This window comes from Chrysochloris asiatica, unplaced genomic scaffold (assembly GCF_000296735.1).
Source record: "Chrysochloris asiatica unplaced genomic scaffold, ChrAsi1.0 scaffold00014, whole genome shotgun sequence".
NCBI lineage: Eukaryota > Metazoa > Chordata > Mammalia > Afrosoricida > Chrysochloridae > Chrysochloris > Chrysochloris asiatica.
The window spans coordinates 17,428,386-17,454,042 of record NW_006408532.1 but is presented as its reverse complement, the minus strand read 5'-3'; the positions used below and the strand labels follow the sequence as shown (position 1 = coordinate 17,454,042).

Here is a 25,657-nt window from a genome sequence, read left to right as displayed (position 1 = left end):
CAAGGTCTGTGGTTCAAATTCACCAGCTGCTCCTCAGAAACCTGATACAAGGTTGCTATAAGTTGGAACCAACTTGATGGCATAACAGCATTCTATTTTATAGATAAATTTATTTGTTCATTCTATTACTGATGATCATTTAATTTCTTTGGATGAAATTTAACAAACTGAAATTGTGAATGAAGATACACATCACAGAATAACATCTTATGAAAAATTAAGGAATATACTTTCTCCTCCCTGTACACATTCAGAATCAGTTTGTTTGTGTGTTGTTGTTTTTTTAAATATGAGCATATTAATTTGTCACACGTAGAAATCTCTTATTTTTGACTGGATTCCAACTTGGAAGTCTAAGCTCTCAGTGAGGACAGCCTCCATCTCTTGGCAATCTGTTCCTGACATTTTTCTTTGGCCTCCTTCATCCTCTTGGCCAAAAGCTTGGCATATTCTGCAGCCTCCTCATTTTTCTTAGTGCGTTGTTTCTTTAGAGCAATATGCCGACGTTTGTGTTGCAGGACACGTGGAGTAACAAGATGCTGACTCTTGGGCGCTTTTGTCCTGGGTTTCTTGCCTTCTTTGTTCAGTGGCTTTCTCACAGCATACTGGCGGACATCATCTTCTTTAGGGAGACTGAAAAGTTTGCGGATTCTGCTAGCTCTCTTGGACGCCAGCTGACGAGGCACAGTTGTATCTGTCAGTCCTGGGATATCTTTCTCTCCTTTTTTTACAATAACCAAGTTGAGAAGGCTCAAGTTGGCATCCACAATGCAAGTCTGGACAGATCTGCGCTTTCTCTCTCCAGTTCTCCTTGGTCTATAACAGGAATGCCCCTTACTCAGAAGCAGGCATACACGACCATGGGTCAAGACGTCCTGCTTCATGGAAAAACCTTGCTTGTCGTTCCCACCACTGATGCGGACAACATAACCCTTCCACTCTTCACCCAGTGAGTCAGCAGCAACTTCTGTGGCCATTTTGTTTCTCATAAAAGGTACTAATCTTGCATTCATGGTCCACTTCAATGAGTTTTTGGCAGCCAGTGGCTGGGAAGTAGATGTTCAGCTTCATGGCAAAGTAGCCAACGGCCTCCTCAGCGTCACAAAAAATTGCAGAATCAGTTTTTTAAATGCTTTCCTTTTTTATTATAGTAACACCTAGTGACTTAAGATAATGTATACATTTACAACTTGGAAACACTGGCCTTTAGTTGTAAAAGACTTCAAACATCATGTAGACACATGGTTATTTACCCTAGATATTCATTAGAACCATCAGGATGTAATACAAGACTTAATAATGCACCATTCCCATCCCAGACCAATTAAGTTAGAATCTTTGGTAGGTGGGGCTCTGTCCAGGTGATTCTAATGTATAATTTGAACCAATATCTACTAATCTAGGCTGGTGGTTCTCAAGCTTTTGTGAGAGCCACAACTGCATCAAAGACTTGTTAAAACAGATTGCTGGACTCAATCCGGGTTTGTTTCAGGTCTCTGGTGGAGCCAGATAATTTGAATTTGAAACAAGGTCCCAGGTGAGGCTGATGCTGTTAGTTCAGACATCGTTGTACACCAACAAGGAGAAACTGAGGTTCAGATAGTCTGGCTAACTTGCAGGAGTCATGAAGCCAATTAGTTCCAAAGTTGTAATTAGAACAGAGACTTCACAGTCACTTTCCCTACCAATTGATAGAAATTAAAATTGGATATCATTAATTTTGTTTCTGTTGTTGTTAAATGCTGACAAGTCAGTTCTGACTCATAGTGACCCTGTACAGGGTTTCCAAGGAACGGGTGGTGGGTTTGAACTGTCGACCTTGCAGTTAGAGTCCAGTGCTTATCTTATAGCAACACCACATCAGGTTATCTGAAATATGTCAAGTGAGACTACCTCTCCTGCTCCCCTACCCCATGAAAATACAAGAAAACAGTGAGATGTTTGAATGGGCAGTGGGGTGTAACTCTTTTCCATAAACCTATTTCCAAAAAAGTAAACACCCAGAGGAAGCGAAAGCAGAACATGTCCATTAGAACCAGAATTTGAAAAGGAGAACAAGAGGGCAGGGAAATGAAGATTCTGGGATTCCTTTCTGAACTCTAGCCACTGACCAGGAAAGCAAATGCCCTGAAGCACCCCTCTCAGTCCTTCCTAAAGGCTGAGCTGCTCCAAACCCCCTGGGCCACAGGGCCACAAGTAGCTCAGTCAGTAGACACCTGAGCCAATATTTTATCTGTTCTTCCAAATTTCTCTCAGAAAATTTCATTTGTCTTGCTTACAGTGCCAGATCACCCAATAAGCAAGGTAAACTTTCTTGCGTTTAGATTCTAATCTGTAGTGAACACATTCACAGATTTTCACCACAGCAAAGATTATGGATGGTATCTGTCTCTCTCCCAAGCCCACAGCACCTTTCTACAGAATCAAAGCCTGTTTTCACATTTACAATCCCTGACAGGGAGGAATACCCAGTAAGCAAGGTACTTTGATGTGAAAAAGCATGTGAAAGTGCTCACTATAGTAAGTAAGCACAAAAAATACATGCTTATCTTGATTATTTGGTAATCTGTCCCTCCTTGACATAATTACCTATCCTGTTGTTATTAAACTTCACTGAGTCGGTTCCGACTCATGGTGAGTCCATGTAGGGTTTCCAAGGAGGGATTCATGGTTTTGAACTCCTGACTTTGACATTAGTGGTGGTGGTGGTGATTATGTGCTTTGGAGGTTCCAACCCATAGTGACCCTATACAGGGTATCCAAGGCTGTAAATCTTTACGGGAGCAGAAAGCTTCATCTTTCTTCCACAGAACAGCTGGCAGTTTCAAACTGCTGACCTTAAGGTTCACAGCCTGATTCATAACCACTAGTCCTATGCTTATCCTACAGGGCTACACCAAGAGTCCATATTTACCTATAGTTCCTAAATTTCACACACATTTGCCCTCACAGTAGAAGTTTTCCAAAGATGGCTGGTTTGTTTCCACCAGCTGTGGCCCATCTGAGGGCTAAGAATCCACAGTTGTCAGGCTGGGTGTCAGCCCATTCCCCTAGCTTTGCTAAGTATGTTGTAATGGCACAATGCCCTGGCAGCTTGGACCTTGGACTACAGAACCATTACCTTAGTAGCTCCACAAAGAGCTTTATTTACAGGACCTAAGAATCTGGATTTTGAACACATGTCACAGATGATTCAAATGTACAACTTGGTCTGGGATCCACAATCCAGTATCCTATTGGACATTTATTTATTCACTAGTCATTGTCTTAGTTACCTAGTGTTGCTAAAATATAAATACCACAAGTGGATGGCTTTAATACGAGACGTTTCTTCTCTCACAGTTTAGGAGGCTAGGACAAAGGAGCTTCATAGTGTAGGGACCCCAGGTTTAAAGGACATACTTCACTTCTGGCATGTCTGTCTTAGTGGTAGTAGGTTCCTTTGAGCCCTATTCATTTCTCTTTTCTGTTATATCTCAAAAGAGATTGACTCAAAATACAACCTCATCCTGTACCTGGCCTCATTACAGCACAGAAGTGAGGATTTGTAACACAGAGGATAATTACATCAGATCAGAGCTGATCACATCAGATCACATCATGGGGTGAATGCATTAGATTGCATCATAAGAGTGACAACTCCAACTTAACTGTTAAAACACTGAGAATCCAGGTCAAAGTGACACAAAACCTTAATTATCACAACCATCAATGCCTATTAACTGATACCTCAGAGAGGGATGTTTAAAGTGATTTTCATAGTGTTCACACTTTTGAGCTGTGCAGAAAATAATTTCAGTTCAGGGGGCACGCAAAAATGGACTTGACCCCCAGTAAATGGGAATAGTCCTGGTATGGCACTGTAGGTTGAAGTACTAGACTACAAGTTTGGTTTGAACCACAAGGTCGGCAGCTCAAGCTCATCTGCTGCTCCTTGGAAACCCTATACAGTGTCGCTATGGGTCAACAGCACTTAACAACAAATGAGAATAGAGAAAAGACACAAGAAATTGCATTAGCCATAGGCTGTAGGTGTAGAGCATTCATGAATATCGGAAATATTTTCTAGAGAAAACAACAGATGCAGACTCATCTTAATAAGGACAGAAGCAAAGACTTAGGTCTCTCTAATAAGGAGCAAAGAGCAACTGGTTCAGAAGTGCTGGACAAACTCAACCTGAAGAAACAAATATACAAGAAGAGGATATAGAAGAGATCATAACCATTTTCCTGCACCTGGATCCATATGATAAGCACTGGAGTGAGTATGAACCACAAGGTCCACAATTCGAGCCCACCAGCTGCTCTGCAGGAGAAAGATGAGACTTTATGCTCCTGCAAAGATTTAAAAGCCTTGGAAAACCTGTACAGGGTCGCTATGAGTTAGAACTGACTCGAAGGCATTTAACAACAACAAATCAACAGTTATATCACCATTATCAGGAAGAACCAGAGTTCTTCAGAATCTACATTTTAGCTTTTATTTCTCATTGTATATAGTTTTCATTCTTGAAAGTGGGCCCAGTTATTCTTCTGTTCATTTATGAAGTTCTTGGTTGATTCATCCCCCTCTCTACCCCTTCCAATTATGTTTACGTGAGGAGTGGTGTGTTTGTGTGTGTATAAATTACTAAGATGAACCCTATGTGATTATTAGTCACACTCTGAGGTCTAGAATGGATAAAGTTAGGTAAGTAATCCCCTGTAGCAGACTTCTGTCCTGTTCATGCTATTTTGAGATCATGGATATGTTTCCCCTAAGTCCTAGGATTTGGTTTGGTAGGGGAAGATCTTCAGCAGACATCTGAAATTACTTTCTTCTTAATAAAAGGACAAAGAGGAGGGGCGATTGGCAGGAGGGAACAGAGCAAGAAGAGATAGCCACTTTGGGAGTTAGGACACTGGTGTGCCAACTCATAAAAATGGGCTTCCCAGACACTAAATCTGTACGGGAGTAGAGAGACCCATCTTTTATCCCACAGAGCAGTTGGTAGATTCGAACTGCTGTCCTTGAGGTTAGCAGCCCAACACGGAGGTATAATCTGAACATTTCAGCATAATCATAGGAGAGACACATTAGATTCTCCCATCTGGCTACATTCACTGGCTGCTAACAGATGACAGGCTATAATCTGGAGCTTTCTTCAAGCTATTATAAAGTTCAGTTTCTACTACCCCACTTTTACTTGAAGATAACAACAGCCAAGTCTTCATATTCTCAGAGTCATTTTGGACACAATCACAATATACCCACTACAAATGAAAACAAAAAGAAGAAAGCAAGACCTTGGCTTAAAATTTCATACTAATATATCTACTACGGCAACGTGCTGAACTACATGCTGTCTACATTTCATCCAGTTCTAAAAATCTACTCAAACAAAACACACACAGACACAATGGGTGCTCTATTAAGAGTCATAAACGATGCAGCATGTAGCTGGGGGACGGGACATTGGGTCATTTACCAGCTTCAGCACTCCAATTTCCATCCCTACCAGAGGGGTTATTATGCTTCCAACCAGTCACTTTCTTATTGTGACTTAAAATATATATTAAATAGAAAAAAAGATTGACAAGGATGCTTCAAAAATTTGTGGAAAAGTGGAATTAAAAGATATTAAAAATTTCCCACAATATTGTTGTTGTTGTTAGGTGTCATTGTGTAGGTTCTAACTTATAGTGACCCTGTATGGGGTTTCCGAGGAGGCAGCTGATGAGTTTGAAAAACTGACCTTGAAGTTTAAACCAAACTTATGGTCAAGTGCATATCCTATAGCACCACACCAGGATTCCAGGGTAGGTATGTTGTTGTTGTTGTTGTTAAGTGCCGTTGAGTAGGTTCCAACCCATAGCTACCTTGTGTAGGGTTTCCAAGGAGCCGCTGGTAAGCTTGCACCACCGACCTTGCAGTTCAAACGGCTTTGCAGTCCAATGCATTAACCCATAGCACCACACCAGGATTCCAGGGTAGGCATGTTGTTGTTGTTGTTGTTGTTGTTATGTGCCGGAAAGTCGGTTTTGACTCATAGCGACCCTGCATAGGGTTTCCAAGGCTGTAATTCTTTATGGGAGCAGAACGCCTCATCTTTTTCCCGCGGAACAGCTGGTAGTTTCGAACTGCAGCCTGATTCCTAACCACTTTGCTACCAGAACTCCTAGTAGCCAAAATAGCTTGTCAATTAAGGAACATTTTGTAACTTGTAAACTACACAGAAGCACAACATTTAAGAAGAAAAGATTCTGAGCTAATAACTTAAATTTGAGTAAAGAGTGGAACTTTCTTGAAATGCCAGATATAGGCTGTACTTGAGAATATGCCTAGGACTTAGTCTTGCTACTTCAGCATTTGTTAAGTCCTTATTTTGGTCACATATATCTCTGCATTTTCATGCTTAGTGTCTGCCTAAGAGAAATAATGAAATGATTAACAGAATATAAAAGAGGACATGCAGTCTCAATAAAGCATTTAAAAATACAGAGATGGAATTATCACTAAATTGTAGAACATGCTTTTACAGAATTTATGGCACAGTGAGATTCAATACTTTTATCAGTGGTTCCCAACCATTCCCAGGGTGGGTATTCCCTTTTAACAGCAAAAGAGCCTCCATATAGTAACTGAACCTATGTTGTTGTTGTTGTTAAGTGCCATTGAGTTGGTTCCAACTCATAGTGACCTTGTATAGGGTTTCCAAGGAGTGGCTGGTGAACCTATAGTATAAGTCAAAGAAAACATAATTTCAAATACTTTGAACTCAGTAATAATTGTACCTGAATTTGCCTTCAGTAAATCACCTCTTCTGTATATAAAAATAGCCTATACATATACATGCAAGTCATATCACTTTGTCTATTGCCAATGCTGAGGACATTATCAGGGGTTCCTTGCATAATATTGAGGTTGCTCAGGTGCAGGGAAGTTTCCTCTAAAGCTTTTCAGCTCCTGGTGTGGCACTGTTGAATAAGCACTGGGCTGTTAAACATGAGGTCGGCTCCTCAAATCCATCATGCTCTCCTCAGAACCAACTCAAAGGCACTTAACAACAGCCACAACCATGCAGTATTACACACACACAAAAGGTGTAAGTCCTGCTTTAAGGTCAACTCCATGGTGGTTATGGTGTTTACGATAGGGAAGAACATGACTTGACTTTTGGACTATAGGCATGTTTCATGTGTAGGCAAAATGTACTTAACAAGTGAATCATATCAATGTCTCCCTCCCCAAAAGAGGAAGTTGTTTGGCTGGAGAAATACAAAACGTTAACTGGTTGGATGCTTGTCCAAACATAATGGCATTGTTTTGTTTCTAATATGTCCCCTCGCATCCCGTCCAGGCCTAAGGGGTTCTGTCACTACACGGACATTGCACAACACTGACAGTGGACCCTCCACAAACAGCCTGTTCCCTACTGTCGCTTCCTTCCTTTGGGATTTTCAATTTCTGTAGGATATCCTCTCAGCTTTACAGACAGTGGAATAGCATCATTAAGAATTTCCCGCACTACAGTGGTGGACTTCCCACACATAAATCAATCACTTTAACAGGATCTGAAATGTACCATTCCCATTGCCAAGGAGTGGATTCCAAAAATGGTTTCCCAACTATTTATAAGAAACATTTGTTTCTATAAGTCTTGTTTTCGTCCCTGTCTACTGATGGCCACTCACACTGCACCTGCTCTGTGTCAGCTGGCAGCCACAAGTGTCACAGAAGAGGCAAGAAACACAGGAGAACCATGTTTTAAAGTCAAGTGCAACTGTTTATAGTTACACTCCCAAACAGGATGTCCAAAACATTTTGGGTGAAGTATAACTAATCTCCCTGCATTTCCATATTTTTGGATGCTTTGTAGCATATTAATTATATATATATATATGTATATTGGGCCTATTTAAAGTTAGAATGCTTCATTTGAAAGTACAAATACCTTATGGTTTACTGTTGTGTTTCCTGACTTTGCGGATGTTCTGTAATATCCTCTGCTGAGGGACGTCAGTTTTGTCCAGCAGTAGCACATCTTCTCTAACCTCAGCAGGTCCTGGCCAATTTCCCCAGGGCCAATCCATTTCCTATCAGTCATTTAGGTGCTTTTATCCACATTGTTCCCTAAGGAACCCTGGCTTTTCTTCATAATGGTAAAATACAGAACTCTACAGATTGAAGGAGGTGTCACAATATAAATTCATGACTAGATTGGAAAGTTGGATAAAAGCAGAAAGTTGAATAGAAAAAGCAATAGTCACTTAGAAATTTTTATTTGCAATTTCAATGTGCAAACCTATACAGTTCTGAGTAATGAAATCTACTTTGATAGTTCACACATTTTTAATTCATGATGTAATTTTCAAATAAATTTTGATAATTTGACTTACTAAGCCTTCTCAAAAGCATTCTGAGTGATATTACTGCTATCAATATGGTGTTCAGTTTTAACAAAGAAATGAAGGTCAACTTGCAAAGCTGTTACTATATTTTTATAAAGCTTGTCATTGCACTCACACATTTGTGAACACTGTTTCTAAAAGGTCTTCACTTCACAAGTATTAAAGTATCTATTAGCAAGTCTAACTAATTATTGTATAAATGCTTTCATGAGAGAGGCATGATTCTTCCATTCCAGTGGCATATGGAATTCTGTTCTCAAGGTATCTTGCTTTTGCCCAACCAAGAGTTTCCAGTTTGTCCGTAGACTTCCTTCCCACCTGCAAAGTCTTAAGGTAGTTTGAAAGAAAATGTCTACACCAAATATAGTATTTAAAAACACCATGAATGGAACACTATGTGCCAGTTGCTATGTATGTTATATAGGTAGGCAGGTAAGGGGTGTGGCGCTGTAGGATAAGCACTGGACAGCAAGATCAGTTTGAACCACAAGTTCGGCAGTACAAACTCACCAGTCACTCCTTGAAAATCCTATACAAGGTAGCTTTGAGTCGGAATTGACTCAACAGCACTTAACCACAACAATACATCCTAAACTAATGCAGACTATAAGGAGCTCTGGTAGTATAGTGGTTATGAATCGGGCTGCTAACCTCAGGGTCAGTAGTTCAAAACTACCAGTGGTTCTATGGGAGAAAGATGAGGCTTTCTGCTCCCGTAAAGATTTACAGCCTTGGAAACCCTGTGCAGGGTTTCTATGAATCGGAACCGACTCCACAGCACATAACCACCACCACCAATGCAGTTTATACCCTTTGAAACACAATCTGAAGATAATTTAACACTTTCTAATATAGAAATAAAAGATACAATCACATGTATAACTCTGTGTGGTGATATCTTCTGAATGACTGTTTTAATTCTTAATAATGGTCAGAATGGAGAACAAATTTTACTCAGACTGCTACTGTTTACCTTGTTGCTGTGGGGCGCCGTTGAGTCAGTTCTTACTCATAGCAACTCTCTATAGGATTGCCAGGGCTTCTAAGGGTTTGAACTGCAGACCTTGCGATTAGTAGTCCAGTGTTTATCATACAGTGCAACAGCAGGACTGTAGTTTACCTTACATGATATATATATATATAAAAACTTTCTTTTTCTTCCCCAAATATTTAATACTATGTTGTTGTTATTCTTAAGTGCTGTCAAGTAGATCCCGACCCATAGGGATCCTGTATACTATACCAGGAGATAATCACTATAATTTATAATTACAAATTAAAATTTAGTAGTCCAATTACTAGAGATATCTCGAATAAACACCTGTATTCTTTCCATTGTGTAAGTAGGTCTCACTATAAAGTGACATCAATTAGAAAGATTGTAGGTGTTATATTTCACATATGGAAATCAACAATCATAAGAGTAGTATGAAAAAGCGATTTGCATTTAGGTGCCTTCGTGGTACTAGAAACCTATAGCACTCTTGAATGATGCCTAGGAATCAGGATTCTTCAGAAAAAGGGAAAAGACAGCTTCAAGTTGTGTGAAATGATAGAAAATAATATGAATGAGTGGTAGAGGAATTGAATTGTCAGCAGAGCCCTGGAATGGTGGCACAGAAAATAATTAAGTCATACAAGCAGCAACCTCACATACTATGCTTAGCCACAGTAACTCAAGCATGTAGAACCACATGCTTCCCGCCCCAGTAACTCTTCTGCCAATATGGGTAAGGACAGTTGCCACCATACAGGGCTGAAGTGTGCATTCAATGAGCCTATCATGCAAACAGCTTGGCTTAGGGCAGTACCAGAATATACTCAGTGTTCAATCCACATGACACTGGCCTTCAGGTCATCCTTCCTTGGTCTTCCTGTTATTTCTCTGGTCACTCCTTAGTCTGCTTTGCTGTTTTTACTCTTCTCACACTGACTTCTATGTTGGGCAACACTAAATATTTCCTCTTCTCTCTTTAGTCATCTTCCTGGTGATCACATCTAGACTCATGACATCAAATGTCATCAGGGAGTAGCTGCTGTTTGATGTGTCTTATCGTAAATAACCATAAATGTGAGTGTGTCATACACAGTGTGCAGGCAATGAACAGCACACACGTAGGCCTATAAATCTACAAAGAAGGAATGCACATGAAGGAACCCCACTCTCCACCTGGATCTGACCTGAGGGCATTTTCCAAGCCCAGGCATGGGGAAATAAAGCCCAGCAGAGAGTGGCAGTCTTGCTGGGTGGAGAAAACAGAGTGGAGGGTTTGGAGTTACTAAGAAGACTCCTGGTGTGGCACTGTAGGTTAAGTACTGGACTGCTAAACACAAGGTCGGTGGTTCAAACTCAACAACCACTCCTTGGAAACCCTTTCCAGGATTGTTATGAGTCAGAACTGACTCCATGGCACTTAACAGCAACAAGGTGTAAGAGCTGCAAAGAAGAATCTCTTTGAGTCCTTAGCTGACTCCTAAACTGTTCCAGTTTTAAGGCAAGACTCACACAGTCCCAGGAGAGACCAGTTGCCAAAGGTGGAGGATGAGGCAGTGACTTCGGAAGTCACACTATGCTGGGCTGATGTTGGGGTCTCGGCTCAACCAGAGTGGTGATACCCCGGTATGCACATCGTCATTAAGACCCGGGGGAAAATGTTTAGCAACAAAGACATCATCCTAGCACATACCCCAGGAATAAGGGTGAAACTGAAATGTACCCGGCCTAACAAAGCCTAGCCCAAGTCTCAAGAGGATAAAGTGATCTGTGGTAATTAACTTTTAGAGAAAGATAATCCATAGCTTATATACATGTATCATACATAATGAAGAGATGGACTATCTGAGTAGATATAATCTATTAAAAAAAAGAATAAAATGGGCATTTTAGAACTACAAAATGTAATACATGAAATTAAGAATGTGTGAGATGGATTTAACAGCAGATTCGACACATGAATTATCTAGAAGACAGGATGAATGAATAGAGACAGGCCAGTAGACAATAAACAAGCTGAACCACAGAGAGAGAGAAATGAATCAGGAAAGAAGGGAACAGAGAATAAGAAAGTCATGGGGATCAGAAAAAATAAATAACAGTACAAGGGACTTCAAAAAGTTCATGGAAAAAAATGGAATGAAAAGATAATGGGATTTTCCCATGAACTTTCTAAAGCTCCCTTGTATGTGTAACTGGAGTTTCAGAAGGAAAGAATAGGAAAACAATATTTGAAGAAATGGCAGTCAATTATTTTCCAAATATGTTTAAAAGGCACCAACAGATTGAAGGAATGCAGCAAACCTCAAGCAGCATGAATAAGAAATTCACACCTAAATCACAGTCAAATGAATGAAACCAAAGACGGGGCACGGGGAGGAAAATGTCAAAGTGGGTTCACATGATCTGGGCTTCCATCACTTCTCTGATCTCACATCCTCCTGTTCTGAGACTATGTGAGGGGCAGTCTTGCTTTATTGACCTTTCAGTGGCTATTTCCACTGATCTGAACTTACTCCAACATGCTTCTCTCTGCCCTTTCCGGTCTGCTCCAACGTCACTTTTACAATGAGGCCTACCTGGCTGGCTTACTGACACTCACATCCAATTTATTGTGCACCCTCACCTCACCACCTCACCCTAAGACTTCCAGCCACCACCATGCCTTATGTTTTCCATAGCACTTACCACTTTCTAACATATTATATGATTTGATTACATTTATTGCTTATTATCTGTCTCTACCCACTGAAAGTTTACTCTGCAAGAGTGGGATTTTTCTTTTTTAAGTAATATTTTATTGTGTTTGATTTAGGTTCCTATTCAATGAAAACAAGAACCAGAGGGAGGAAGAGGTACAAGTAATGTTACACTGTGGGAATTACAACCGAGATGAAACGAAGTGTATGATTTGTTGGATGTAATACTGATGATCTGCTCTACAAAACCAATTGACAATAAGTTTTAAAAAAAACAAAAACCCTATAGAGCAGTTCTGCTATGCATATATGGGCTCACCATGTGTCAGAATCACTTTAGTGGCAACTTAAAATAATATATGAGCATTATATATCTTCATGGAGTCTTGGTGTGGTGCTGTAGAACAAGCACTGTACTGCTAACCACAAGGTTGGAGGTTCAAACCCATCAGCTGCTCCTCAGAAACCCTATATAAAGTTGCTAAGAGTCAAAACTTAACAGCAGTAGCAACAACAACAACACATCTCTTCCTTGTGGCATTTCTTAAATAGTGTTTCCAGCATTAGATTACATAAACTCTGGCTGTAGCCTTCAAATTGTGGTAGACTGGCATCTGGAATGGAGACACATGAAGGGTCTCAAAAAGTACACAGGTATTTTCTAAAGGGGTCAAGTTTCAGGTCCTCAATGTCCATATGTAATCTTTTCTAAGATGCTTTGCCTGAGAACTCCTCTTACAGTTTTCCTTTTCTAATGTGCTTTCACAATCTTCCCCTTCCTCCCCACTGAGGAGAGGAATATCTCTTACATATGCCCATAGATTTTTAAGCACTCCTAGGCATGCTGGTGTGGCGCTGTGGGCTAATGTGTCAGACTGCAAAGTCATTTAAACTGCAAGGTTGGTGGTTCCAGCTTACCAGCTGCTCCTTGGAAACCCTATACAGGGTCACTATGGGTCGGAATCAACTCGACAGCACTTAACAACAACAGGCGTGCTGGTGTGGCACTGCAGGTTAATGTGCTGAACTGTAAGGTGGGTTTGAACCACATTATTGGCGGTTCAAACTCACCAGATGCTCCTCGGAAACCCTATTCAGGGTCGTTGTGAGTCAGAACCAACTCAATGACACTTAACAGCAACAACAACACATCAAATTATGGAGCAACCTCTGAATACATCACTTCTCAGGAAAAGTTTTGAGAATACAAACAGCATCATTAAGAAAGAAATATTAAACAATCTGCAAATCCCATTCAGAAGACGAATGAAGATCAAAGACTCAAGGGCAATTAGTCCATCACTCAATTCACAGTAAAATTTTTTTTAAAAAGAACAATCAGTCCAAAGGACTAATGAAGAACACAAACCCTAGGCTCCAGTAGCCTGAGATCGGAACAAGTAGGTGGTGCCCAGTGACCACTACCAACTGCTGACTGGGATCACAGTAGAAGGTCATGGACAGCGTGGGAGAAAAATGTAGAACAAAATTCAGAATCATAAAAAAGACCAGATGTGCTGGTCTGATAGAGTAGTGGAACCCTGAGCCTAGAATCCTTAGATGCCATTCAAACCTAGAACTGAACCCACTCTAGGAGATCACCACTGAGTCAACCAATTGACAAACCTATAAAGTGAACACCACCACCCATGAAGAACATGGTACTCAGAACAATCAACCATAAGAAACCAAAAGGGCAGCATTTACTCAAAAACAAAGGTCAGAAGGCAGACTGTGGCAGAAAAGATGGGTAGCCAAATGGAAGTAGGGACCCCAGAAGAAAGTGGGGAAAGTGCTGTTATATTGGGGGACCTGAAGGAACATTGCAAAACAAAATGTGACATTAATTATAAATGGTTGATCCAGAAACTTTAATTTGCTCTGTAAACTTTCACCGAAACCACAATTTGTTCAAAAAATTTAGTTTCCAGATGACAATGTCTACACAAATTGTTCAGTGACATTAGTTCCATTTTAAATAATGTGTCAGCATTCTCTTGGAGTTGTTCTGTTTCCAGTAGTCTAGTTTCCCTGCCCCTGATATTGATCTTTTGTGATGGTATTTTAACAGAATACCATACTCATAGGTAATATCCTTTGTGTGCCAATTGACTATTTTGCTAAAAGGTTATCTCAGACAATAACTATAATTCAAGATTTAAAGAATATCTAGGGTGATACTCCCAGGGAATCTGGTAGTCTCAACTTGTCCTGTAAGTCTGGATTTTTAAAGAATTCTGTAGGATGTTCCTTCCGTTTTCTCAGGGTCCATCTATCGTGGCCCCGATCAGAGCAGTAAGTAGTGGTAGGTGAGCACCATCTAGTTCTGGTCTCAGGGTGGACGCAGCCATGGCTCCTTTAAGTCATTTGTCCTGTAAACTAGTGTCTTCTCTGAGACTTTGGTTTCTTTCATTCTCTTTTGCTCCTGGCAAGTAGAGTCCAACAGTTGCATCTTAGACGGCAGCTTGCAAGCTTTTTTTTTTTTAAAAAAAAAACCAACAACAAAACAAGACTTACTGTGATTTGGGTAAATTTAAAGCAAACAAATTTTATACTCAACAATTCATACACATTTTTGTTTTGTAACATTGATTTTAATCTCCACAATGTAGCAGCACTATTCCCACTTCCTCAGTGTTTGCTGTTTCCATCCGTCCTTCTTTCCTGTCCGTTCCTGAATTCTGAGAATTATGCCAAATAATACCCTTTTGGTCTTGTCTGGTCAATTGTTCTAAGGAGTGTGTTCCTTCCTGGTGGTGTTGTTCACCTTATAGGTCTATTGTTTGGCTGAATGTTGAGCCAAAGTTGAGTTCAGTTCCAGGCCTAAAAGGTGTCTAAGGGCCATACTCTTGGGGGTTCCAAGTCTTTTTCAGGCCAGTAAGTTTGGTCTTTTTTTTTTTTTCTTCACATTTTCCTCTCGCTCTCTCCAGGACCTTGTACCATGATCCCAATGAGAGTGGTTGGTAGTGGTAACCAGGCAGTGGTTGGTAGTAGTTCTGGTCTCAGGGTAGTAGAAACTGTGATTTGCATAGTTCATTAGTCCTTTGAACTAATTTCTTTCCGTGAATCTTTGATTTTTTTTTCACTCTTCTTTGTTCTGGACAGGGAGAGACCAATAGTGGCATCTTAAGATGTGTACGCACAAGCTTTTAAGTCCCCTGTCAATAATCATCTACTCAAGTAGGATGTAGAACATTGTCTCTGTAGACTGTTACCCCTAATTGACCTTGACGTTCCCAAATGCAGTGACTCATTCCCTCAATGTGCTGCTCGCAAGCTTTAAAAACTCCAGACACTACTCACCTCACTAGAATACAGAACATGAACTCTGTGAACTGTATTACGTTAAGTGAATTGTTCCATGAGATTAAGGTCCTTAGCCTTCAAACCCAGGAGACCAAAGGTAGGGATATTTGCATTGTTTACTGCTATATTCCAAGTATGTTAACAGTGCCTGAAACACACATGTACTTCACTGTTATTTGTTTAAAATACTAGCATAGTGGGTTAGGTATCAGGCTGCTAAATGCGAGGTCAGCAGTTCAAATCCACCAGCCGCTCTGTGGGAGAAAGAGACTTTCTGTTCCCATAAAGATTTAGTCTTGAAAACCCTAGGCAGGGTCACTATGAGTCGGATCCAACTTGAGGGCACACAGTCACCATCACCACCATTATTATCCCAAGCCTTTTTGGTCACCAAATAATCGCTTCATCCCATGACTTCCAAGTCTTCACTTTCTCTACTACCTTCCTAAATACTTTTAGCATGTGATCCTGTAGTTGTACAGTAAAAGCAGATTCTGGAACGACACAGCATGGATCTGAATCCCGCACTGGCACTTACGAGTCCATTTATGAGGGTAATAGGAAGAACAGATGAATGGAGATATATATAACAGAACCTACAGGAGCACTAAAATGGCTCTGCATGGTCCTGGTGTGGTGCTGTCGAGTAAGCACTGGACTGCAATGTTGGTTTGAACTGTAAAACTGGCAGTTCAAACTCACCATCTGCTCTTTGGAAACCCTATGCAGGGCTGCTATTAGTTCGCCCCAACTCAACAGCACATAACAACAACTATGTGATCACACACACAAGGATAAGTCATAAAGTACTGTTGTAAAATTATAGATACCTTTATTAAACAAAAATTATCAAAATGTGAAGCTAATATTTCTCAACATATCCTCGGTCTCTACACTTCTGAAGGCGGTGTTTGCATCTCTCTAACCCTTCCCCAAGGAATTCTGCGCTCTTCAATTTATACCACATCAAAATGACAGTTTTGATCTTCTTGAAGGACTCAAATTGGATTCTTTTAAAATGTTCTTTGAGTTTGGTGAACAACAACAAAAAAACTCTGAAAGGGCATAATCAGGTCTATAGGACAGATGGGGTAAACTTTCCCAACAAAAATCTCAAAGCCTTTGTTACCCTGGAAGAAGATATGCTGTCGTGGTGGAAAATAATTCCTTGGTGTAACTTTCCTGGCTTTTTTCTCAGGATTGCACCTTTCCATTTTCTTAAAGACTTTTAAGACAAAAGTCCTGTGACCTCATAGACAATCTCTCAAGATTACTCCTCGGGAACCACAAGCAACAGTTTCCATAACCTTCTGAGCTGACCTCTTGCCTTGAATTTAACTGGTCTAGCAGATCTTCTCAAATGCCAGTTTTGATTGGGCCTTATTATTTTTTTTTTTTGGACGGCACCCCAATGAGGCTAAGACAAGTGTATTACTGAAAGAACCTGTCTGCAGCCATCTGCTGATTACAGGCATGTTTAAACCTTGTTTGTTTAGAATAAACATCTGTATGAATGAACTGGAATCCTAGTAGCAATACTTTTGGACTTATCCTGGTGTATGTGTATGTATGCCTTAACTCTTATTTTGTAGAATGTACGTGAACTACCAAATTCATAACTCTTCATTACTAATCATATTCAAATCTTATCAATTCTTCTCTTTGTGCCACAACACGTAATAAGTTCTATAGAACAGTGGTGTCTAAACTTCACTGAGGCTTCAGCTAGGAATGCATTGAATTGCAAGGAACAAGATTTCTGATCATTTAATTGCTTATGCAATTATACATTTAATTATCTCACAACAATTCTAGGGGTGGGTGGGCCCAGGGTTCATTAGTTCAGCAGCTGAAAAACCTCAGGGCTTGGGATCACGGTCTCTGCAGCACATCTGGGGCCCCATCCAAACTGCAAGGTCCAGACATCACGTTTTCTCACAGCCATATTCAAGCAGGAGGAGCCAAGAGAAAAGTGTTTTCCTTTTTGTCAGTGAGGGAAGTCTTTCCCAGCATGGCCTAGCAGATATCCCTCACACAGCCATTCCTAACTGCAAGAGGCAATCAAAGAGAGAACATGGCAAATTGGTACTTTATTCTGATTTTAAAAAAAAGGGGGTGATCACAGGAATGGCTTTTGGTTATAAGCAACAAGCGGTGTTTATGCAGCTGATCAGAATCACCTGTGTTTAAAACAAAAGTCAACTCCTGGGTTATATCCCAGACTAATGAAGCACAATGTCCCAGAAATCTGAATATTTCTAAAGCTCTCTAGGTGACTTTTATATTCACTCAGGTTGAAACTCCTGCAGTAAAGCACTTTGATATGTCAGAATATATAATGCAGTTTTGACATTCTATCAAATATCAAGACGTGGTAAACTGATTCACTACATTAAACTAAGCCATTACATTAAGACAAAACAAAGTCTTTGCCTCATTTCTACATGTTAAGTTCCAATTAAATTTTAAAAAAAGTTTTCACACTAAAAAGGAGAAGTCCTAAAGAAATATAAATTAACTCAATATAAAAATGAACTCTGCTTAATAATACAAAGAACATCCTCTCTTAGCACTAAAGCACGAAATGCTGCTATTAGTATATGTCACTAGGTGATGCTCTTTGTTAAATTTCTCTCCTAGTTTTCTGAGGGCTGACAACTCATTCAGATAGGAAAGAACTTAAAAATCTAGGTCTGATTATAATTTAATTGATACTTTTAACACCGAAAGTTGCATAGCCTAGAAAATAAATTCATATATGAAAACGTAGCCACATAAATCTATGGGAGGGAAACTTTGTTGAATGTAAGCGTAAAATGTTGAGACTTCGAAGTACTATACTGAACCTGGTACCTCTCCCCATTTCCGTTTGTTTCTGTTTTCTTTAATAAAGTTTTACATTTTATCACCAGAGTACTGGAGTGTTTTTGTTGATTTAGTCCTAGGTACTTTATGTGTTGGATACTATTGAAACATTATCCTGGTCTATACTTTTTCATGTGAAAATATGAGGAAGTAAATTGACATTACCCCTTCCCTTTAAATACTTTAGTATGTGTTTCTAAAACAACAGTTAACAAGCATGATTCCTTTATAGCATCTATTGTTCAGTCTATATCTAAATTTCCCTAATTGTCAACAAACACAAAAACCAAATAGTCTATAAATATAAAAAGGGGCATAAGCTTATTAGAAGTCAGGGCAATGTAAATTAAGAATACAATGAGATACGATTACACTAATACCCAATTAGGAGAAACGTACACGTCTGATACTACATGTTGTCAAGGATGCGGAGCAACCAGAACTTGTCTGCAGGGAGGGGCCTCTGGAAAAAGTGAGGCTTAAGATGCAGCTACTCGGTGCCCTCTACTACTCCTAGAGCTCTGTCTAATAGAAACACACTAATGTGCGTGCCAGGAGAAATATATACACATCCTCATTCCAGGCAGGATTTCTTAGAATTGGAAAAGTGATGTCTCAAATATCTCTTGATATTAGAAAGAAAAAAATACTTTGTTGAACTATTATATAGTAATATAAAATAAACAAATTACAGCTCTTGTTGTTGTTGTTGTTAAGTACCATAGAGTCAGTTCCGACTCATAGTGACCCTGCACAGGGTTTCCGAAGCTGCAAATCTTTACGGAAGCAGAAAGCCTCATCGTTCTCCTGCGGAACAGCTGGTAGTTTTGAACTGCCAACCTTGAGGTTAGCAGCCCGAGTCGTAACCACTACGCTACCAGAGCTCCTACAGCTCTTCTCACAACAATGAAAATCAACCACACAAATTTTATAAGGATGAAAAAAAAAAGATACACAGAAGGGCATGTATACAATAGTATGTCTGTTATAAAGTTCAGAACAAAAGCCTGCCACTTACTTTCAAATGATTCAGCCATGTATATGAATATCTATGTCTATGCATGAAATCCCTGGGTGCTGTGGTTAAGTTCTCAGTTGCTCACTGAAAGATTGGCAACTTGAATCTACCCAGAAGTACCTCGGAAGCAAGGCTTGGCAATCATCTTTTGAAAGATCAGTCTGTGAAAACTCTCTGGAGCAGGGTTCTACTCTGAAACATATGGAGTCGTTATCAGTTGAAACTGATTCCATGGTGACTGTTTTGTTTTTGTTTGTTTATTATCTAGAGAGAGATAAAGGTCCTAGAGTGATGCAAACAATGTGCTCACCAACGAATCCAAAGGTTGGCAGTTTAAATCCACCCTGTGGCACCACAAAAGAGTCTTGGCCATCTGCTTCCAGAAACAGCCACCGAAAAACCCTATGAAGCAATTGTGCTCTATAATTAAGGTTTCCATAAGTTGGGGGCCAACTTGAGGCCAGCTACCAACAATGACAACCTAGATAAAGAAAACATGGAAATGTTAACATTTGGGAATCTCGGGTAAGGGCATATAAATGTGCACTGTACTATCTTCACTGCTTTTCTGTTAGCTTGAGATTGTTCAAAATTAGAGATGGGAAAGAAGTTAAAAAAGAAGACAAAGTTAATTTATGTTGTGTAGGTGTGGCACTGTTAAGATCAGCACTGGACAGTGAACTACACGGTCAACAGTCCAAACTCACCAGCTGCTCCTTGGAAACCCTATACAGGGTCACTATGAACCGAAACCAACTCGATGGCACTTAACAACAACTAAAATATAAAGGAAAATTATGATAAAAGTTCAGGATAGTTTCAACTCTGAAAATAGGATGAACCTGTGATGGGGAAAGGCCACATGGGTAGCTTCTGGTGCGGACAATTTCTTTATCTGGGTCTCAGATGTATTAACGTTTCCTTATAAATATTTTAAAACTATACTTGTACATTTTTACATTTTTTCCTGTATGTATATTTCACAAGAGAAAAAGGAAGGTAAAATTTAGAATGGTATGCAAAATTATTTCCAAAGAAAACCTACTACACACTCACTATCTATTATTAAAAACACTCGGTTTTGCTTTAGAGAGGAAATGTAAGAAAGGGACTATTGCAACGTGTACTGTTTACTTGATACCAATTGATCAAAAGGTAATTACTGAGGGTGGATTTCTTTTAGCTAGCAACATAAAACTGTCTTCTTATATTTACATGAGGTAGTTTTGGTGTAACCATCAATTGTGAATCATTTTTAGCTTGATAATAGATAATAACTCTTGTAAACAATTGCTCTGTATTGTAATATAATATCTCAGTACTCACTTTGACAAATACTCTAGCATATGCTATTTAAAATTTTATTATATATATTAAAAAAACACCTCTGATGAAAGCTTTATCATCACTCAAATTTTATGATACAAAATTGATGTGGTCCATGTATAAGTTGTGACATGGTGCTGTAGGATAATGCACTGGACTGAAAGGTCGGTTTCAACCGCAAGGTTGGCAGTTCAAATTCACCAGTCGCTCCTTGGAAACCCTATACAGGGTTGCTATGAGTCGAAACATGTTAACAACAACATGTACAACAACATTTTGCTATAAGTTTCACAATTTTAGTTTTTGGGGGGTTTGTTTTTTTTTAAATCTTCAAAGTTAAAAGTTAGTCATAACTTCATGTTCTTAAACTGACATTTAACGTACTTATGTTAGTTCATTTAATTGTCTTCATCAGTGTCATCTAAATCAATATAAAAATCCAAGTCACCATCACTTTCATCTTCATTTCTTATGCGGCTTCTTCTACAGTTGGAACTTAGATTATTTTTAGTATCTTCTGTCTTTTCTGGTTCTGTATTAAACCTAATGATGATAGAAAAAATTTTAATTATTTTTCAGGCTTTTATTATTTAACAGTTTATCTTAAGAAGCTCTTGAGAACTCTCTCTCGATTAACAGGAGCCTAATGAAATCAGTGTACAGGAAGAGATTCTTGAAGACTCACTTTAATTCAAGATCCAACCAATTACAATACTGTTGTCAAGAAAAGGAAGCTCAAGGAGATTAACTATGTGATATATATTTTTTAATTGTACATATATATATATAAAGAGAGTAATCCTCCTGTGTTGAGGGAGCCCTAGTAGCATTGTGGTTTGGGTGTTGGGCTGCTAACCTCAAGGTCAGCAGTTTAAACCCACTAGCTGCTCTGTGGGAGAAAGATGTGGCTGTAAAGATTTACAGATGAAAAAACCCTATATAAGGTCACTATGAATTAGAATCGACTTAATGATAGTAGGTTCACTGGGAATCAATGTGACCCTCAGAGATAAAGATCACTCTTTCTACAGAAAAACATTTGCTTCTCTACTATATCTGGATGGACACAGACCAAATATCTGACTAATAAACTGAATAACAGATATAATGAGCATTAGAAAAAATTGAGATTAAAAGCTCAACTATTCATTTTTACTTAAAATAAAAAGCATTCCTTTTTCCTCAAAATTTCATTTTTATTATAATGATAGAAAAATTCAACAATGACTTTCTTGTCAGGTAGGGGGAACAAAAAAATCTAATTTAGCATGATATACAGCAACTTAAAACGCTGCTACTGAAGGTTTCAATAAAAGGGAATTCATGTGTCAAATACTAAAGAAAAAAATTAACATAACAGTTAATACTCACGGAATAACAATGTCTTCTTTCTTTCCACATTTAGCACAAACTTCAAGCTCACAAGCACAAGGTCTGCACATTATGTGATAAGAATCCTTCACTGTCTTTTGTAAACATTTAACACTAAAAAAGAAAAATAAAACCAAATATTATTTTTTACTAATTACTTAAGATTTATATGCATGTGAAAGTTGGACAATGAATGAGGAAGACTATAGCAGAATCAATGCATCTGAATTATAGTGTTAGTGAAGACTGATGTGACCATGGACTTCCAAAACCAATCTGTGTTGGAAGAAGCATAGCCATAATGTTCCTTGTTGCTATTGTTGTTAGGTGTAATCGTGACCTTATGCACAGCAGAACGAAACACTGCCAGGTCCTGGGCCAACCTCACAACTGTTGCCACGCTTGAGCCCACTAATACTGCCACTTTGCCAATCCATCTGTCTGAGGGTCTTCCTCTTTTTCTCTGACCCTCCACCTTACCAAACATGATATCCTTCTCCAGCGACTGGTCCCTCCTGACAATATGTCCAAAGTATGAGAGATGAAGTTTGGCCATCCTGGCCTCCAAGGAGCACTCTGGCTGCACTTCTTCCAACACAGATCTGTTGGTTCTTTTGGTAGCCCATGGCACTTTCAATATTCTCCTCCAACACCATAACTTAAAAGCATCAATTCTTCTATGGTCTTTCTTATTTACTGTCCAGCTTTCGTATGCATATGAGGTTATTGAAAATATCATGACTTGGGTCAGGCACACCTTAGTCCTCAAGCTGACTTTTTTGCTCTTCAACACTTTAAAAAGGTCTTGTGCAGCTGATTTGTCTAATGCAATACGCGGTTTGATCTCTTGACTGCTGCTTCAGTGAGTGTTGATAGCTGATCCAGGAAGAATGAGGTCCTTGACAACTTCAATCTTGTCTCCGTTGATAAGAATGTTTTTTATTGGTCCAGTGGTGAGAATTTTTGTTTTCTTTACACTGAGATGTAATCCATACCGAAAGGCTGTGGTCTTTGATCTTCATCAGTAAATATTTTAGGTCCTCATCACTTTCAGCAAGCAATGTTGTATCATCTGCATATCGCTGGTTGTTAATGAGTCTTCCTCCAATCCTGATGCCACGTGTTTGTTCATATAACCCAGCTTCTTGGATAAGAATGTTCCTTAGAAGTGAAGAAAACAAGACTTGGTCTCTTGTTCTTTGGACATATTTTAGAAGGGCCAGTCCCTGAAGAGGTAAAGTGGAGGATCAATGATAAAGAGGAAGGCCTGCCAGCAAGGTGGAATGACATAGTGGCAACAACAATGGGCTCAAACACAACAACTGTAACGATGACATAAGGCCAGACAGTGTTACGTTCTCTTGTGAATAGGATCACTGTGACTCTGAGCTAACTCGACAGCATCTGAGAACAGCAGTACATTTTTAATCATTCCTGGAGGTTTTCTATTATAAAATACACAGTAAGGAAAAACTTTACATTCACATACATGCAATTTCTACCCCTAATATATTTTCTATTCTTTAACCTGAAAGTTTACAGAACAAATTGTTTCAAAATTAATAAATATTTTGATTCTTGACATTGATTGCAATCTCTACAATGTAACAGCACTCTTCCGACTTTCTCCCTGTGTTCCCTTTCCCTTTTATCCTTCTTTCCTATTCCTTTCTGCCTTCTGAGCTTTATCCAGTAGTAAATGCCACCCTTTTGATCTCCTATTGTTATTGGTCTAATGAATGTATCTCCCTTCTATTATCGTTCACATTATTTTGTTATTATTACATGCCATCAAGTCAGTTTCAACTCATAGTGATTCTGTATGCGGTTTCTGAGGAACAACTGATAGGTTTGAACTGCTGACCTTGTTTACATTATATTGTTATAGTTGTTAACTGACATCAAGTTGGTTCCGACTCAGCGACCTTGTATGGGGTTTCCGAGGAGTAGCTGGTGATCTTGGACCACCAGCTCTGTAGTTCAAACTGACCTTGCAGTCTGGCGCATTAACCCACAGCACAACACCAGGATTGCTGTTCACATTATAGCCCTGTCTATTTTTGGCTGCCATCACTAGTCTCTCAGTTTGTCATACTGTGGTGACTTATATTTTGCTGTGATGCTAGAAGCTTTGCCACCAGTATTTTAAATGCCAGCAAGAGTCAGCCATGGTGGACAGGTTTCAGTGGAGTTTCCAGACAAAGGAAGATTATGAAGAAGGGGAGGCACACTACTTCTAAAAAGGTAGCTATTGGAAACCTTATGAATAGCAGTGAAGTACTGTGTCCTGGTGTGGTGCTGTGGGTTAATGCGCTGGACAGCAAAGTTAGTTTGAACTGCAAGGTCAGCAGTTCAAGCTCACCAGCTACTCCTTGAAAACCCTTTACAGGGTCGCTATGGGTAGGAATCGATCGACTTGACTGCACTTTTATCTGATAGAGTGCCAGAAGATGAGCCCGTCAGGTTGGAAGGCACTCAAAATCTGACTGGGGAAGAGCTAACTTTTCAAAATAGAACCAACCTTACTAATGTAGACAGAGCCAAGCTTTCAGGGCCTTAATTTGCTAATGCACCTGGTTCAAAATGAGAAGAAACAGCTGCAAATATCCATTAATATTTAGAACATGGAATGTGAAAAGTATGAATCTAGGAAAACTTGAAGTAATCAATTTGATAAACATCTATGTTCCAGGCATTAGTGAGCTGAATGGAGTGGTGTTGGCCATTTTGAATTAGACAATCATATGCTTTATTATGCAGGATACAAAAATTAAAGAGGACTGTCATTTCAGCCAACATCAAAAAGAGCACTTCAGTTGTTTGTAATAGGATAATACTCATATGCCTACAAAGATCAGTTAATACCACTATTACTCAAATTTACACACCTGCCACTAAAGTCAATGATGATGAAATTAAATAAGTCTACCAACTTCTTCAGTCTGAAATTGATTAAATATACAATCAAGATATACTAAACACTACTAGTAATTATTGATGTTTATCAAATTGATTTATTACTACTGGTGATTCCACCACTCATCTGTCAGTTTGTCGTACTGTGGTGGCTTGTGAGTTGCTGTGATTCTGAAAGCTATGCCACCAGTATTTTAAATACCAACAGGGTCACCCATGGTGGACAGGTTTCAGATGAGCTTCCAGACGAAGACAGACTAGGAAGAAGGTGTGACGAACTACTTCCGAATATTTAATCACTGAAAACCTTATGAATTGCAGAGAAACACTGTCAGATATATCGCTGGAAAACGAGCCCCTCATGTTGGAAGGCACTCAAAATGCGACTGGGGAAGAGCTGCATCCTCAAAGCACAGTTGACCATGATAATATGAATGGAGTAAAGCCCATGGGGAAAAAGCCCACGGGACCTTCATTTGCTGATGGGACAGAACTCAAAATGAAGAAAACACAGCTGTAAACATCCACTGAAAATTGGAACATGGAATGTACGAAGTATGAATCTGGGATAACTGCAAGTTGTCAAAAATGAAATGGAAAAAAAGAAAAAGCGGAACACATAAACATCGATATCTTAGGCATTAGTTAGCAGAAATGGACTTGTATTGGCCATTTTGAATATGATAACCACATGGTTATCATGTCGGAAATGACAAATTGAAGAGGAATGGTTTTGTATTCATTGTCAAAAAGAACATATCCAGATCAGTC

General features: G+C 39.3%; 1 protein-coding gene and 1 pseudogene across 1 annotated transcript in view; both read right to left on the bottom strand.

Moving 5' to 3' along the window:
* Window positions 1-323: 323 nt before the first annotated feature.
* LOC102822122 lies at window positions 324-1,071 on the bottom strand (annotated as a pseudogene).
* Window positions 1,072-20,988: 19,917 nt separating this feature from the next.
* The window catches only part of LOC102821738 (chromosome unknown open reading frame, human C9orf85), an 87,268-nt gene continuing 82,599 nt past the window's right edge, over window positions 20,989-25,657 (bottom strand). The window contains 2 exon segments of the mRNA XM_006878355.1: window positions 20,989-21,142; window positions 21,971-22,084. Of these exon segments, the coding sequence (XP_006878417.1) occupies window positions 20,989-21,142; window positions 21,971-22,084 (268 nt within the window).